Source organism: Atractosteus spatula, chromosome 12 (assembly GCF_055471065.1).
Source record: "Atractosteus spatula isolate fAtrSpa1 chromosome 12, fAtrSpa1.hap1, whole genome shotgun sequence".
NCBI classification, from domain to species: Eukaryota; Metazoa; Chordata; class Actinopteri; order Semionotiformes; family Lepisosteidae; genus Atractosteus; species Atractosteus spatula.
The window spans coordinates 10,053,130-10,072,062 of NC_142717.1; the positions used below are offsets into that span (position 1 = coordinate 10,053,130).

At 37.9% G+C, this 18,933-nt stretch overlaps 1 protein-coding gene across 1 annotated transcript in view; it reads right to left on the reverse strand.

Annotated features, from left to right (window-relative positions):
• trappc9 (trafficking protein particle complex subunit 9) overlaps positions 1–18,933 on the reverse strand; it is a 507,339-nt gene that overhangs the window by 478,222 nt on the left and 10,184 nt on the right. Inside the window, exons 4-7 of the mRNA XM_088929735.1 lie at positions 17,328–17,453; positions 12,288–12,314; positions 9,125–9,246; positions 2,296–2,421 (exon numbers count right to left, since the gene is read on the reverse strand). Coding sequence (XP_088785861.1) covers positions 2,296–2,421; positions 9,125–9,246; positions 12,288–12,314; positions 17,328–17,453 — 401 coding nt within the window. The remainder of the gene's footprint in view (positions 1–2,295; positions 2,422–9,124; positions 9,247–12,287; positions 12,315–17,327; positions 17,454–18,933) is intronic.

An 18,933-nucleotide genomic window follows, 5' to 3' on the forward strand; every position in this document is an offset into this window, starting at 1 on the left:
AAATATAATAAATAAATAATCTAAAATTATATTTCTGGAAAATATTTTACCGAAATGAGACAGGATCCACAAATATATCTATATCCAAGTCCTTCTCTTGGGGAAAAAAAGTACATTAAGCATGCAGCACAACGAAAAGGCTCTTTAAAGTAATGCAGACTTACCAGACTTACTAACCCTAACCTACCAGAATCAATCTGTCTTTTATGATGTAAGCAAGCTCCACAGTTCCTTAGCGGAGACGTAATCTCTCACTGGCATCACTGCAAGCGTCACTGCTTCACTGGATGACAGATCCTGGCCTAACATCCACCCTGCACTGGCAGCAACTATTAAGCCTATTAAGGAAGTCCGGGTCACAGCTGGCATAATGACATGTCCCATGCTCAAAACAGATGCCTGCATTCTGAGTGAGCACCTTCATTGTTTGAGCCACTCGGAAAGCCGCAACATAATCTTCACCTAGTTTACATCCCGTTTTAACTTCATGTTTAGTTTTTGAATATGAGACCTGGATATATTCAAGATTTTGTCATTTCATTTCAAAACCTTGTGCCACCTTTGACTGCACTTACGCATTTCGTTGTCCGAAAACCTTTGAAGAAAAGGTTTGGTCCTCCTGGTTTTAGTTTAGTAGTTAGTGGGTTGTTATTTCGTGAATGAATTCTTTAAAAAATGAATCAAGCTAGGCGCAGCAGGATTGCGAAGTAATGTCTAAAGTGTTCCTTATTTGCTTCAAATAAAGAGATGAAAGATACTGAAATTAGAAAATGTGTACAGTCAAAATTAAACAGAAGTAGCCTATACAGTATATAGTATGGTAATAGTGTACAGTTGGGTAAAAAGGCAGTTACATGTAATGTACAAGTAACAATTTTTACTAAATTATACTTATTTTCCTTAATTATATTCAAAGGATACTGTGTGTTATTACTTGCTGTTAAATAGAATCATGTGTTGCAATACTCATTCTTTCATGGGATTGTCCTTGCTGTGTGACAAATAATGTTTAGCCTTTAACATTAAGTTAAGAAATATTTTTTCAGCTTGATTCCAAACCTCTTCAGCACAGAACATAACTGTCTAAAATGCACATTTGTTTTGGGCTGAACATCCTCCATCACTGCCTTGAAACAACAGAGATAGGTGAATGAAACTACTTCTAATTTTTTAATTGACGTGGGTTGACGGACTTTTCAACATCTGCATTGAATCTCACCCTATACAAGGTCTACCATTTGTGCTGTTTGTGCACAGATCAGCAAGTCTGTTACCGTCTTCTGACTGTCACATGCGTTTCCTTGTAAATCCTACAGCAATGTTTCAGCTTTTTTAACACCATTGTATTCACTGAAAATATCATATCCATAAAGCTTTAATATATTAATATTAATATATTATATAATAATATATTAATATATTTGTAACAGTATTCTCCATCAGAAAACCAGTTGTCCCATTTTGTTGTGTATAGTAACAGCTATTGCTCCTAGAAAAGTAAACTACCTATGAATATACACTCTTTGAGCTAAATATTATAGGAACAGTTCACTAAGTTAATCACAATTTTCAACATGTAAAATTCTAGAACAATTTTCAAAACTGTGCAACTAGTTAAAAGCATACTTGAAATATAAATACAGTCCATTTAAAATATTTCAGTGATATTCTGAAACTGAAACCACAAATGCATTAACTAAATCAGATTAGAAAACTGATCAAAATCAAGAGTCCTGTTCCCTTTTCCTAGCAACAAATTTACCTGGGGCTATTTTTAATCAGTCTCTCAACAGGGGGAGCCCAGCAAAATTGAACTTCAGATCAGAAACAATGGGGAAGGCGAATGGATGCTTTAAGAAGCTGCAGGTTAGGTGCCAGTGAAACACAGGAGCAGAGGGGAGTCTAGAGCAAAGCGTGTTTCCACTGAGGAACACTCCTACACAGAAATCCAAAAATAACCCAGCACAAACTCTTGACACCACACCAACTGGCACTGTTTCAGCACCTTTTCTGAATTAACACACAGAAGCCCAGAGACCTCCTCTGATCAACGAAACCACGCAGAACTCCATCACAAGTCCCAAAGCATGCACATAAAGAAATATACAAAACTTAAATAAAGCACTGGAAAATAAGTCAGTTAGGGTCTTCCCTGCTTTCGGAATTCGGTATCGTTTTAATGATTCTCGTGGAAACTGCATTTTTTACATCGTTTTTGGAAACGGCTCAGAGAGTGCGGTTTAAGTGACAATCACAGGATATACTGACTCTCTGCATCTGGCGAGAGAAGATTACCTGGCCGAGGTTGATGTAGACTGCATTCTGAAGGAATTCTGACGCCTCCATGGCTCTCTTCTGGATCGCCAGGACTCTGACTGCCTTCACACATGCCTCCAGTTCAATCACACCGGCATTCTTATACTGTAAAAGAAAGTGCACAGCCTTAGGCAAATTCGGCACTCTTGAGTGCACGATGGCAATAGCAATTTGTTACTGTGTTCAGCCAAAAAAAAAAAGTTTTTAAGAAGCTGAGTAACTGAAGACAGTTTTTAAAAATGTAACTTTGCAGCAATAAAAACCTAAACTCAAAGAACCACCAGCAAAACGATCACAAAAAATAAATTATGCAAGCAGGATTAATCAGGCCTGTGATGGCAATGTTAAGTATTTTGCAGAGCATTACAGTCTCTATTCAAACCTTTAAATCATTTGGCAAAAGGTACAAAATTAAATGTAATACAAACCATTTGCTAATTATGATATGACCAAAGTAAATAACTTATCTGATTACACTAAAAAAGTGGAATGGGGAAGATAAAAAAACACCGACATTTTTACCAAGACACGGGGATTTCTTGTGAATATGGAATTATTTTATTGGGTAATAAAAGGAAACTCAAATTTGACGATGGACATTCATCACAATTTACAAGCATTCCTGGGGTCAGACTGTAAAGTTGACATCAGACATGGATGAAAAGATGCACAGTTCCTAAGTCAAGAAGATGAGGCTATCAACAGCACTGCTGAAGTTGTTCTTTACTTTTCCTCAGAGAGAATCAAGTCATTGCGAATACTGTTGCTCAGAACTCCACAAACTTAACTATTTCCCAGAAAACACCCAGCGAAAGAAAAAAAGAAGCTGTAAAGTGCAAGGAGCTTGATACGTTTCAGGTACTTCAATTGCTTACTGTAGAAATCGCCAAAGATGATCATTTTCACCCACATCCAAATGAGGCCGTACAAGGGGCAAAATTTTTAGTGCTTGGTGCGAATTTCACAAGTGTTAAAAAATCTGTTGTTATGGCAATGTCTGTGCTCTCAGTTGAAGGGCTTGTTATCGAACAACAGTGGATAAAATACACAAGCTATTTCACTTAATTGCTGCCAACTGGGGACAAGTTTATCTCAAGGGCTGAAGGATTGTGGCTTTAGGATACCAATCAGAAAACAATTGTTATTTGTAATTACAGGAAATTCTGTATCGCACATAATTAGAGTGTGTTTTCATTTCTTATATTCCCCTGGGGATCGGCAATTATTTAGGAATATGGCAGATACGTCTCGGCATATTTCAGTGCTGAAAACATCAACCGCTGCCTAATTGGAAAAAATCATGAGCAGGCTCTTGCGTTTATTTAGTTGGTTTGTAAATGCAGCATGCTGTTCACATTCAGCTTGGATCTGCATCCTTAAGGAACAGTTATCCTCTTACTGTGAAACTCAGCTACTGAACTGATGTAGGAGGACAAGCTTTCTTCCCTAATTTTATTACTGGAAAAACCACAAATTTGGTTGTAACAATTCATGTAGTAAAGCTTTGCTGACTGCATTTTCTAAAATATTTCTACTTCTAGAAACACAAACAAAGCAAACAGAGGGACTTGGTGGGGGTGGAGGCATAAGACAGACAAATATTACTCCAACACTATGTGAATCCCTTAATTTTTCCAACAATAATAGAGTACTATAGAGTATATTATGGTTTTGTGTACAATACAAAATGTGGATGCTCCAGCTACATTAAAGGAATTTCAAACTGGTTTCCTGGGATCCTCTGAGATGGAGCTTAAAAAGTTTCTTGGCACAATTATCCAAAACCTACAGTCAAATGTCTTGCTCTTGTTTTTAACCTCTTAAATTCTTCTGTCAGAAGCAATAACGCATTTCTCAAAGGATTAAAAAACTAATGACGTACTGTATGCTTCACATTTGTCAAATGTGTAGGCATCAAAGCAAAATTTATTAAAGGGAAAAAACATGAATAGATGCAGCAACTTTTCATCATTACTAATTAGCGAATTTGATTTTGTTACTTCTAAAATCCTAGTCTTTCATCTTTTAAATAGAGAAAGCCTGATAGCAGGCTGCAAGGACAGAACAAAAGTAATAATGTGAATTAAAGAGGAAAACATGACTGCAAAGATTAAAAGCACGATTACAATGAGTCATTGCAAGCTTTTGCCAACTAATTATTATTATTAATTGAATGTTTATCCCAAGTGATCTACACAGCTGAGCCTATTTTTACATACAGATCTTAGTATCCATTATACAGCTGGCTTTGCTAGAGAAATATTGCAAACTACATTGCACAGGGGTACAGCCGAGTCCCCAGCTGTGAATCGAATCCACAACACACCGGTCAGGAGTGCAGAAAGTTAACTACTGCTCCTCATTGTAGACCTGTTTTAGTATTTATAATAGTAATAATTGCTTACACTTCTGGACACTCCACTCAAAGCGCTTTACAGGTAATGGGGACTCCCCTCCACCACCACCAATGTGCAGCATCCACCTGGATGATGCGACGGCAGCCATAGTGCGCCAGTACACTCCCCACACTCCAGCTATCAGTGGGGAGGAGAGCAGAGTGATGAAGCCAGTTCATAGATGGGGATTATTCTGAGGCCATAATTGGTAAGGGCCAATGGGAAATTTGGCCAGGACACCAGGGTAGACCCCTACTCTTTTCGAGAAACGCCATGGGATTTTTAATGACCACAGAGAGTCAGGACCTCGGTTTTACGTCTCACCCAAGGAACGGCGCCTGTTTACAGTACAGTGTCCCAGTCACTGTACTGGGGCATTAGGACCCACACAGACCACAGGGTGAGTGCCCCCTGCTGGACCCACTAACACCCTCTTCCAGCAGCAACCTTAGTTTTCCCCAGGAGGTCTCCCATTCAGGTACTGGCCAGGCTCACACCAGCTGAGCTTCAGTGGGTTGCCAGTTGTGAATTGCCGGGTGATATGGCTGCTGGCATGGTATGGCTTTAGGCTTTCACCCGAGATACACATATCGCAGGGAACACTGAATAGCGAATGGGCAATTTTAACTTTGCCTTTTTTTTTTACATTGTTCCCCGTTTTCCCTTTCGGTATCTTCCCAGTTTTGTAAGGACGCTTTTAATTGTATTTGTATCAAGGAAAAGGGGGGATTAAAATCAATGAGTTGTGAGTTGCAGGGTAATATGGTGGCTGGCAAGGGCATGGCTTCCCTATCCCTCAGTATAACTGGGCTCAATTATTGGAGATAGTCAGAAACTTTTAAAATGAAACACTTGCTGATGAGATGGACTGTGTAAGAAAAGATTAAATTCCCATGGCTGATTACATATAAAGGTGTATATATTTTGCAAAATCTATACTGTTAAGATGGAACAAAGAAGGACTCTTCAGGCAGGAGGCTTTAAAGAGGACTCCTGCAGGTAAGTGCTGAGGTGAAGACAATGAACTAGTCCATTTTGTGTGGTTTCTGCAGGAACACCAACAGGGAGCCTCCGTCTTACTGCGAACAGGGGTATTGATATTTAACAAGCACTTAACAGATCAATCCATTTCTCAAGCAAGAACAGGCTGGCTGTGATGCTCTCAGCAGAGGGATGCCATTAACTGGGTTTATGAGGGAAAGTTAGGAGCACTGTTCTTTTCTTGCAGATGAAAAATGGGTCATAATTAAAAGTTTTTGGATGTATTTACAGCAGTTTACGGCTTGAATCTTCCAACTGGTACAAATGTCATGAGTTTTAGTTGAAAAGGAGCAAGCCTATTAATGCATTTATATTTTTTTGCACTGCACAGACTACTGTGGTAAAACACAACCTTTTAATCCGAGGTATATTTTAACTTGCTAATATTAACCTTAACAGTTAACTTAAACGCAAGGGCATGGCAATTTAAAATGTTCTTCACCTTTTAAGACTAATAGCGCTGCAGCAATCACAAATTAAGGAAGACTTGCAAATTAAGAACTTCAGAAATGATGAGAACTGGATGCCCCTACTGTGACCAGAACGCATGAAAAAAAATAACTAAAGAGACAGTTTTCATTTTAAATACAGAAGCTCCTCATCCTCTAGTCACACTGAGAAAGCAATTAGCATGACTATGTTGGCTTGAACTAGGCATTTTTGCACAGCAAAAACATCAGAAAGGAGTGTCTAACCTGTCAAAGATACTCAAAAAAGTAAAGAAAACCCTCCAACACTGGTTTTATTTTGCTGTTGTTTTCTTACAAGAAAACAACCTACACAGTAGCACTGAGTTATACAAAATACTGTTGCTCACAAATGTTATTAAACTAAAAACAAATTGACCACCTTCCGAAACAAACAATATTACCATTGTAGTATTTACAATAAAATTGTATTTTTTACAACTTTAAAAAAATAATAAGTGGGGCACAAGCTTTGAACTAGTAACTGTATAATAGAACTATAGTTTCTATTATACAGTAATTCCTTGCATTTGTATTGTCCTTTACATCCTGAAGGATTCCCAAAAGCACTTCACAGATAGAAGTGGATCCACTTATAAACCATGTACAGCACTAACCTGGGTGACGTTAGTCATCCATTATGGGCCAGCTGCCTCACTATACAGCAGATCATATAGTCAATTTAAATGACAATTGATTTGTAGGAAACTCAGGTAGGCCAGTGGAATGAGGACACTACGGATAACTCCTGCCTAATGAATAGTGCCATGAGATCTTTAACGAACACACAGTCCTAGTGCCAATTAAACATCTCAGCCAGAGGACTGCAACTCCTACAACACCACCTACTGGTCCAACACCACCACATACAGCAGCCACCTGGTTCTCCTCAGAGGTGTCCCATTCCTGGACTGCCAGGCCCAGCCTTGCTTATCTTCCAACATCTACATAGACGGTAATAACTGGGATTGTGGGCGGTGTAAATAATTCAGAAGCACTGATTATAATGTTATAATGGAAAACAGTCTCCCAGTTATGAACCCCAACAACCACATTAGAACAGGGTAGCCTTGTAAATGCAAAAATGCTTTGGCCTTAATTTCACATCCCAATACTTGTGACGATTTTACAATAAAGACTGTAAAATTCAACTCGCTTCGAACAGAGGTAAGAGGAAATCTGAGCTTCTGAAGAGATCAAGATCCATATTAGTCCGTTTAGATCCAACTGAAATGCTTAATCAACTTATCACAATCAATAGCATTGCCAGACAAGGCCTGAAACACAAAAAACTGTATTCCTAATTAAATCCAATCACTATCTAAATTGGCCCTTGTATCAGGGGTGTAATTTGATATGGCATGAACTAGTTAGAGGTGAAAGAGGCAGCATGAGAGCTGCATGTAAAGAAGGCAATTAATGTTCTACAGTTTTTTCCATCATGGCAAGAGACTTAAGTAGATGTCTTCTCATTGTTCAACATTTCGTTTCAGCTTCTAACGATATCAATCATATATGAGGCATAGCAATCTGCCGGAGTGCAACCGTGCACTGTTTTAAACAACAACATGCATATCTACACCACTTTTTCATGATTGACCAGATTCTTATGCTTTACAGATATTAATACTTTTTAAAAGAGCACAAACCTTTTTTCTGCCTTTTGAGACTCTTCTTTTGATCCTAAATGGCCAAATAAATCAGGGAAACAATGTTCCCTCTAAGCAGTGGACGGATCCTTTTTTTGAGTATTTATTAGCTTTAGAAACTTATAGGAAGACAAGACTGTTCTGGTCTCCTAGTAGTGAATAAATCAGCACAGACAAGTGAAAAGTAAAATGCTCAAAGTACTGCTAAATAAAGTTGGCTCAAACTGCTGGAAATGTGAGTCTGCCCTGTCTGTGATGCTCAGTTTATGACCTTAAGGAAAGAGAGCCCTCTGGTGAGCTATGAGCACCAATCATCTCCAACACCTGTGGACTATTATCGGAGCACAGCTCTGAGCAATGCTTTGGCTCTTAAAGCTGTTTCTAATCTGGCATAGAAGGGCAGGGCGGTGTCTCTAATTTCTTCTTCTTCTTCTTTATCCTTTCAAAATAGACAAGTTTATAAAGTGACTATTTTTTGGAATGTTTATTTATAGCACAAAGAAAAAAAAACATTGTGACTAAATGTTCAGACATTACCTGTAGCCTGTTCTTAGAAATTAACTGGGAAGGGGAAAAGCTGATCTTATCATCTCTGCACCCCAATTTTAAAGACAACACCTTACACCTCCGACTCCGAGTCCCCAGTTATCTACTATCATTAATAATGGTTTTATTTATGTACCTAATATAACAGTGCACATTTACTGTAGATAATAAATAAAATAAAAGTCTTATCTTGCACCATTTGTCTAAGTCAACTTCAGAGTTGTACACAGAAACCCATGGGAGATCAATTCTGATTACAAAGCTATTAAATGCTTGCTATTTTAATAAAAATGGATAAACATCCCTTTGAAGGCTCTTAAGGCAATGAACAGGAGCAGAATATAATGAAAGGAAAGTAGGGGTTATGGAATGCATTTTAACCTTCAACAACGACCTGAATCCAGAAGTAACACTGGCTCACTTCCCAAAGAAAAATATTCTTTTCATTCTTAGTCACCCAATCGAACCAAAGCTTTTCATAGATGTAGGTATAATATTCTTGTAATAGTGCAAATAATATATCCACGATTACATCTAGGGATGTTAATTTCAGTGTGCTTTTCAAGTACACTACCAAGCCTTAAGTAATTTATCCCTTTCTCAAGTTGCATAAAAACAATAATCTTGCACTGGTTCCTACACTGAAGGAACCGCAGTATGATCCTTTCATTTTTCCCCATGTATACCAAGGTGTGTAAAGGCTCAGTACCTTGCCATAGTAAGAGATGGCCTCCTTGTATTTGTCGATGATGTCTTCTGGGCTCAGGCAGTTCTTGGCTCGTCCAATCTCACTGCTGGTGTCGGCACTGATGCCATTGGTGGTCAGGGCACCTGCACTTGCACAAAGCGAGAATGAAATTAATCCCCGCAGACTCCTGTAGCAAACCACACCGAGTTCCCCCTGCCATCCTCTTTCCAGGATTTAGGAAAAAGAAAAAAAAGGAATAAATCACAAACCACTTACATGGGAAGAGCCCATGTAAGATCATTTTGACGGAAAAGGCTTTAGACATGCATCTTGAAGATTGCATGCACACAATACAATTAGGCAAGACTACAAGCAGTCAACAAATTTATGAAACAGTTCAACACTTAAATCACCACAATGGTTTCAAATGTCACGTGTTACTGCAAATGTAAAAGAAGTAGTTTTACATATGTAGCCATGTTCACACAAGGACATTTACTGTCATGCAAGGAATCACCTGGACAGCAAGTGGTCTTAAATAGAAACAAAAATTGCACAGATGCATGCATTCACATCTTTCATCTCACCCAATAGGAGAAAAAATATCACTAACAGTAAACATTTAGCATTTGTTGCAAAAGCATTTGAAGAAAAACACCAAACTCTTATTCTTCAAGTAGACATTTCAGCGAACAACAGTTTGGTCCTTTGCATACAGTATGTAAAGCACGATAAAAAAAAATCATGAAATAAATAAAACCTGCTCTTACAAAAGCATTCCCTTTATAAGGTTTATTCAATTCTGTCTGATTAATCTCAAAAAGAAAGCCAAGAAGAAGAAGGAACCAGCATTTTTTATCTTTCTTTTGCTGATATGGACTGGTCAGAATACTTAAAAAAAACTGTATGAATCAAGGTATCAAATCTTGAGAAAGAACATCAAAGATTCTGCTACTTCAGAGAGATGGTAACAAAATAAAACAACAAAAATAGCCATGTACATTTATTAATGAATTAGTGTGGACTTGATAAATGAGGATCCTCTGGGAAACGTACATGTATATACCTGAAAGCTTTGCACAAGTATATGATTAAAAATATAAATGCAATAGTGAAAATTTTAAAATAATTGAAACATTTTGTAATGTCGGATAACATAATATATTTTCAGATCATTCTGAATCCTACAAACCCAATAACTACTGCTTCCATCCAAAAACATGTGCATTCACGATTAACATACTAAAGTATTGATTTTCCAAAGGTAATAATCAAGCCTTGGCACCAAACAAAAAAAAAAGCTTAGCTAAGCTTTTGGGATTCACTGGCTGTTTTAATAATGGAACTGCCCTTAAATACCTATTGATTTCTTCCTCAGAATTTTAACAGGATCAAAAAAGTAGTACTTCAAACTGTATCAATATGTCTCAATGAATGATTACAATCTATAACGAGCTGACAGGAGAGCTATCATAGAGCGAGATGCACTATCCATTACCTAGAAAGTTGAAGAACGATCCTTGTCAACCAAGCTAAACTTTTTTGTTGTTGTGTGCTATAATACATGAACAACTTTATTTACCTTTGGTTGGGCTGGCTTCTAAACCTTAAAGTTTTATAAAAAAGGTTTCCAATCTTAGTAACAAATCATATATCCAATAACAGATCATATATTCTTAAATTACCCGTTAGCTAGATAGTTCCTTTCCCACCTTTCTTTGCTATTGAGCCCATAACTCCAGTTTCATTCAAAAAACACTACAGAGATAAATCAATAAAAGTGTGCTTCAATTCACAGGGGATTCAATATTCTTTTCTCTTATTCTAAGAGAAAATAAAGGTTTAATAGAGCAAAAGCTTTGAATTAATTTCCAATCTAGGTATTACCCAGTAGTATATCACTCACAAACTGATAAACTAACAGAACAAATGAACTCACCTACCATGAAAACCCACCCTCAGCAGAAGGAAACTTGGAATACGTGAACAAAATATTTCCCCAATTTCCTCATTTGCTTATTCAGTGCAAGCTAAGATGCTTTTCTCCTGCCTCCTCGTATTTTTAAAAAAAAAAACACATCTACTCCATTTTAGAAGTACGTAAAAATAAGCAAATTAAAAGATTGAATCGGTTTAGGGACAGCTGCAGAACAAACTAAGCCTGAGTAAACAATAATTCAGACTGCACTGCCCTGTCATGCAATGTACTGTATTCTACCACAGTTAAGCACAAGTGCTTAAGTTGAGATAGCAGAACAAAACAGTGTGGCTAAACAGAAGCTGTAAAAGAACCACAGATTTCCAAACACTCCACAGTATAACAATGTGGGTATACCGATGTAACAGCCTTCCCCCATATAACTATAAACACAGAATCCATAGCAGGGCTGCAGCAGTCATTAGCTCAGGCCAGTTACGATTACCGACAGCACTGTTTTAAACCTTACTCCATGGAGGAAAATGATATACATTGGCATACTGTGTGCTTTCCCATGATGCGTGCCAAGTTACATCTTTAGTTTACTCATTATCAAACTGCTTCGTGCAAATATACTTGCAGTCATGAGATACCTTTTTCAGATACAGCAGCTCTTGAAGTCATTCATTTAGTCATGCTGTACTGTCCCCTTATTTCATTTACAACACTGCCATCCTCAGTTCTCTTTGTGTAATAATCACAAGTCATACTGGAAACAAATGGTTGCTGTACTGTTTGGATAATAAACTTTAAAAAATAATTAAAAGGGTTTTATATAAATCAGGTATATTTTGTACATTTGGCATAAATACGAAAAAATGTTTTCTACAGATTCAGAAATAAAGTTTCTTGAGTTGAAACAACACAAGTTGGGGCTTGTGTACAAAGTTATTAGGAGAGTAGAATGTACAAAATACAAAAAAAGCATAACAAAATTCCTGGAAATAGAAGAATATATATGCTAGAAGTCTACACTATCAGTTTACAAAAAATGTAACAAAAGTTAAACGTAACATGCAAGACTGACAGAAGTACAGAATCGGAAACCGGAGATTAATATGCACTATACTCACGGGCTAAAACAAGCTTTACTCATACAGTTAGTAACTAGGAAGACAGACTACATTGTAAGGAGCACATCACTATACGCACATCAAGAAACAAGCAAAGACAGGCAACTAAAGCATTAAGTTGATGGTACTATACCTGGATCAATGAGAACTTCCTGAGCTCCTACAGAGAGAAAGAATGCAGTTTCACTCATTGGCACAAAGCGCAGTTAATTCAGGCATATCGATCATTAATCCAATTATTTCAAAGACGGAGAATATCACAAACAATCTTAGTCAAGTCAAAAGCTAATTATCCTTTTTAGCAGAAACTGCTTTCTCCTGTTAAAGATGGACTATATCACACCAACAAATAACGTGAATAAAATTGCTATTCCTTCTAGCATGCTGTGTACATTTCATTTCCAATCTATTAATTGGAAACAAAAGGAATGATTTCTTTATAGTATACCTCAAAAACAGAAATGTGAAGTTCTGTCTTAGATCATTTTATCATATTCTAACCTGAATTTCACTTGCGCAGCCTACTATGTACCTTCAAGAGAGGATTAAAATGCAACAAAATTGGAGATCAAAACTTACTGTACCAGAGGCTAACTACAAAAATCACATCAGACTGTCTCTATATATTGAAATTAAATTTCAAACGTTCAAAAAGCCCCAAATAGACAACCACATCTGCAAAGGTTACTGGAATATAAACTACTGTATAGACATGTTCTCATCCTACTAAGAACCCAAAGAAAGTTAATACTCGATGCAGGCCATGTATTGTTTTACAAAAATTAAATAGGTTAAAGGTTTTTGAAATCATTTTACTTAGGATTCGTGATTGACAGTGATACACTTGAGTGACTTGCACAAACACTAAATCACATTATTCGCGAGGGAGTTATTGGATTTAGATAAGGAGGTTTAACCTGATGAATGTCAGGCCTGCTGAAAACAAAGAAAGAAGAAGATGTTTTATGATGGAGCAACACCTCAGATGGGCTTGCTAGCGGTGGAGCCAAGTTCTCTTTAGTAATAAATCAAGGTTTTGCAAAGACCAGCCTGACGGGCGTTAGGGAGTCTGGCAAAGACATGCAGAAAGATACCCTCATTGTGTGCAAAGATCAGTCAATGGGGAGAGCCAAGCATGGCGGTCTGGGCAGAAGTGTCTAGTCAAAGACTCTACTTCTCATATTGTCGAGTCTTGAGACCTCCTGTGCTTTACCTATTGACAGCTAATCCTGACGCAACCACATTCCAGCAGGACAACGCATGACCTCAAGCTGCTCACTGCGTTACAAATATGCCATGAATGTCCTTCTCAACAGTTAACATTTGTGAGATGAGCAGGGATAATGTGTGGCATTTTGGTTTCAGAGACCAGTGAATAGGCACATATCTGTCCTCATCAGTGAGGAGATAGACTTCAGTGAGTCTGACGGAGTGTGCACCTTGCTGCAAAGCATGAGTCACATTTGCACAGAGCTTGTACTGCTTTCAAAGGTGGCCACACACTCTTCTGCTCAGTGACTCTCATAGCAGACCCCTTGTATATCAGCCTCGTCAATGACAAAACTTAATCAGCATAATGAATTTCACCATATCATTTCTGTTTCATATGGCAGTGCACCTGCTACAGAAAACTGTAACGTTCCATATATGTTTGAGAATCTGTGCAGTTGTAAGGGATAAGTTTCTTTTAATGCTCAATATGCATACTTTTTTAACAAGGCGCAACTTACAACACTCCTTTTGGCATAGCTGACCAGAAACTATGCTTGCAGAAATAGCGTTGTAATGAACTATTATACCATTGCCACAACAAAGGACATCTTATGTTCTAACACAAGGAGACAATCAGATTCCCATTAGGAAGAAGAACCTGTTGTTACTCACATATTAGATACAACATACTAAACAGCTAAATTTTCCAGATTGTGATATTGTTCGTGTCCTTAGTCTGGAAAGCGCCTTACTGGAAACAAAGCTGAATGAGAGGAGCTACCGATTTTTGATATTTTTCCAAAGAAGGGAACATTATTATATTTAAGAGCATCATAAACGCCTCAATGTGAATGATTTTAATATAAATATGGTGTATTTCTAGCAATAGAATAACGTTCAATTCAATAATACACAGAAACGTTGATATTATTCTGACAGTATTGTCATGTGAGGGGGGGGGGAATTCTAAGTGATGACCAGCAAAGGCAAAGCAAAACTGGCAAAGACAACAGTATAACCAGCACAGACATTTAAACCATACATCAGACATCTTCTCTGGGTTGGAAATCATTTAAAATATACTGCAAAAATGTCCATTTTAAAGTTATATACCATTGAGTGTGATGTAACAAGTATCGTACAACTTATCAGTTTTACAGTTGTTCATTCAGGTAGTTTAGTAAAGTAAAATCAGAAGTAAAAGATTTAACAAGACCAGACAGTAACATTAAAATCAACTCTTTTTTTTCCAGGACACAACATAATAATTTGACCTAGACACAAAACGTTTGTAACATCTTTGAAGCTGTGCAAATATACACTAATTAAATATATTACAACTTGAAAAGGCATACAAAAGTGGGTTAAAAAGACTCCACTTATTTTCAGAAGTATGAATTCTTCAGAAGACCGTAAAATCTCATTTTAGAAACCCATTACTTTTTAAACTAATATGCATCATTCTCCATAATCCATTACTTGCATATTCAAGTGTTAAATTTATACATTTTCATAAAGCTATTATTCAGATCTTTATCCATGACCATGATGTATTTTAAGGAAAAACAATGGATTTTTTTCCTACTTTTACGACTGCTGCAACCCCTGATCAGGAAAAAGCAGGAAAGGAAAAATGGATGGATGAATTTTATTATAGGTCCTGAAGGTGGCAGTGTTGGCTTGTATTTATTTACACCGTGAGGCCAATGTTCAAGGATTCTGTAACCCTGGGGCGGACTCGTCATTCATTCCCATTATTGTGTACAGCAGTTAAAGTGTTTATCCAAAAACAAAGTGAACACACACACACAAAAAAAGACCCATAATTATGTGCACTCAAATATCATTAAACGTAAAAATTCAGAGGTAAATAACTTACACTCCACTTATTTTCAGAACAAATATACTTCAGAAGACAATATCTTGTACATAATTACTTAAGATGGTCAAAGATTTGAAACAGCTATGAAACTCACAATACTATATACACTATTTAGTCTTATTTTAGAAAATATTTTGTCAAGCTAAAATGCATCTTTCACCATAAATGCATTACTAAGTGCATATTTAAGTGTTAAATTAACCACACATATAATTCTTAAGGAGATGTGCTTCTGCTAGTTTAAGATCTATACCCCACAAGACCTTTTGGAAACACACTGTTAATGTATAAACATGTTGTGGATTATTAAAGATTATCAAATCTTTACCTAAGATTGGATGAGAATTTTTTTAAACAACCAGTTAATTATTGTTGCATTTTTGTGCATGTTTGGGAATCTAGAAACTAATTACCTTTACAACAACAGCTAAAAATTATATTTTACCACTGTATAAACACTTGACTCTATGAGATAGAACATTGTTTACTTTATATCACAAGGCTATATTTGCTGCATCCTTTCCACAATTTAAAAAACAACTGCGCGCTTTTAGTGCATTTTTAGATACACTTGACCTTTTAAGCACATCACTTAATCTATTATACGAGGTGCCAATTGACTGTTTTGACTTCTGTATTTTTTAATAAAACAATTAATTGAGATGGTAAGTCCCTGATCTCAACAACTATTACTTGTTTTCTAATATGTGACAACAATCATTCTTGCCTAAACCTGTCTGGGCTGGGCCAGGTCAGTACTGGGATGGTAGACCCTCAAGAAAAACCAGTTCCCTGTGGTAATTAATGCTTGTGGGTCAAATAAATGGCTTTTCTTTTTTCCTCCTCTGGACGAAAATGTTCAAACTTCTCCCCTTTCTCCTCCTTTTCTTTTTCTTCTCTGGGCAATATTTTTAAAAACCCAAAATCCCTGTGTGGCAAAGAAGGATACTTTGCTGTAGGAATTACATTATTACATCCTTGGAAAGTTAAACCGAGTAAACCAGTGTCCTGAGTCCCATGGTATTGTTGGTAAGGGAAGGCCCATTAGCCCTGGTGTTCTGGCTGAATGCCATTTAAAACTTGCTCAGTCTGAACTACCTTATCTTCCCTCTTAAGTCAACATGTGATGCATGTTCTCACTCTCCTGTGCAGTGGGGCTTCTTGGCTGGTGTTGGTCACCTAGGCATGTGCTACACCTCTAGGGTGAGGTCACGGGTTCCAACGCAAACAGCTTTGGGATCATTCGGGATGAAAAACACCTTTCCAAATGAAGTTGCCTTCATTGATTTTGATCCCCCTTTTCCTTGATACAAATACAATTAAAAGGGTCATTACAAAACTGGGAAGATACCGAAAGGGAAAACGGGGAACAATGTAAAAAAAAAAAGGCAAAGTTAAAATTGCCCATTCGCTACTCAATGTTCCCTGCAATATGTGGGTCTCGGGTGAAAGCCTAAAGCCATACCATGCCAGCAGCCATATCACCCGGCAATTCACAACTGGCAACCCACTGAAGCTCAGCAGGTGTGAGCCTGGTCAGTACCTGAATGGGAGACCTCCTGGGAAAAACTAAGGTTGCTGCTGGAAGAGGTGTCAGTGGGGCCAGCAGGGGGTGGTCACCCTGCGGTCCATGTGGGTCCTAGTGCTCCAGTGTAGTGACAGGGACACTATACTGTAAAAAGGCGCCAACTTCGGATGAGATGTAAAACCGAGGTCCTGACTCTCTGTAGTCATTAAAAGTCCCAGAGTTTCTCGAAAAGGGTAGCGGTGTACCAGTGTCCTGGCCAAACTTCTCATTGGTTTTTACCAGTCATGGCCTCCTAATCTATGGCTTCATCACTCTGCTCTCCTCCCCACTGAGAGCTGGTGTGTGGGGAGAGTAATGGTGCACTATGGCTGCCGTCGCATCATCCAGGCAGGGCTACACATAGGCGGTGGTGGTGGAGGGGAGTCCCCATTACCTGTAAAGCGCTTTGAGTGGAGCGTCCAGAAAAGCGCTATATAAGCATAAGCAATTATTATTATTATTATTATTATTCCACAAAGCAGAGGGAGGGTCTGGACAACAGGCAGCATTACCTGGCCGATGTCTCCTCCCCGCGTCAGACGGCTGGGAAAGACTGGGCTTCCGGCCCCCGGCCTTGCCTGCTGTTCCCCCAGGGTAGTGGTAGATGACGGAGGAAGAGCACAGGCCTTCCAGAGCAGCTGAGAGAAGAAACAGCAGCAAGTCACACGCAAGGAAAGGAAAAGGAATGGACCCACTGCTGAGAAAATACCATTCTGGTGGTCACAGGTTTCCGGCTGAGAGCATCACCAAAGACAAATGAACTGTATTATTTTATCTTAGTTCGTTCTAAGCATTGATCAATCTTTAATTTTGGCAGGAGTTTCCTCATTTAATATATTAGTTTAACGGGAAGATTTTTTTACTGTGTTTTTTTTTTCTTTAGCCTGTCCGGTTTTACTTACAATTTTCCACAGTGTCATCAATTTATATTGGATTATGCAATGGCTGGTTAGAAGCTCCTTTCAAGGAACATACAGCAATCTCAAAATAAGGCGATATGAAGACACTGACCGGAAAGGCGCTTGTGTCAAGTGTAGGAGGTTTTCAAGATCGACACTTCACAAGCTCGAAAGTTCATAAGTCATATGTTCACAACCAGGAACAGGGCTGGGATTAGTAAGGCTCTCGACTCCCACTCAAACAATGACCTCTGCTCTGCAATGCCTTTCGAAGTGCCTTGAGGCTTGCAGTGACATCATGAGATACATGCCGCACGTCTCTGCTGACCTGGCAGCACAGCTGAACAGCTCAAGGGCTGAGCAGCCTCAAGAGGAGCCTGTGTGCAATTCCCGCGTGACTGTCGAGGTCGTCGATGTAAAGGGAGACATACAGGGAACTGGCGATACCACATTTGGTGGGTACATCACAAAGACAAATCGATTATACATTTGAAAAAAACTGCAATACGCATAACCATCAAAGATCATGTTCAATCTATTCTTCTACATTCACAGTGTATTGAGCTGATGCTTTCTTCCAAAGCAACTGACATTTGCTCCCTTTCACACAGGTGTGTCACTGGAAGAAACTGAAGCAACTTGCTCTAAGGCAGAATAGCAGTGTTTCACTTGAACCCACAATGTTACAGTCTAGAACACTAACTTCTCTATACTATATCAATATTTTATTTACAAAGCTATCTGATTTATTTTTACAAAAATAAAGCAATATAATCTTTCAATCACCTTGTATACATCTTTCAACATTTAAGAGAATCATAAATTATAACTTTCAAAATTATAACGTATTCTTTAGATACCGATATGATAAAATGTCTTTCAACACCCCACAAGCTAATTTCTACACTGGAGTCAAATGTAACAAATTATGCCTATGCCTATGAGTACAGCATGTTTATGTTTTGGAAGGATACTGAACTGATTGAGATTAATAGTGCTGTCATACACCTTCTCAAGAAACTCTAAGCTCAAATTTAAGCATGTTTTTTTTTTACATAATATTGGATGTTAACAAAGAATGAACTGATTGATATATGAACACTATGCATCTGTGGAAACACAAGTGCACTTGCTTACCGGACAAAGAGATAACTATCAATCTGACAACTACCAGCAAGGAAATACCACAAAATCCCTGGCACAATTTCTCAAAAAATAC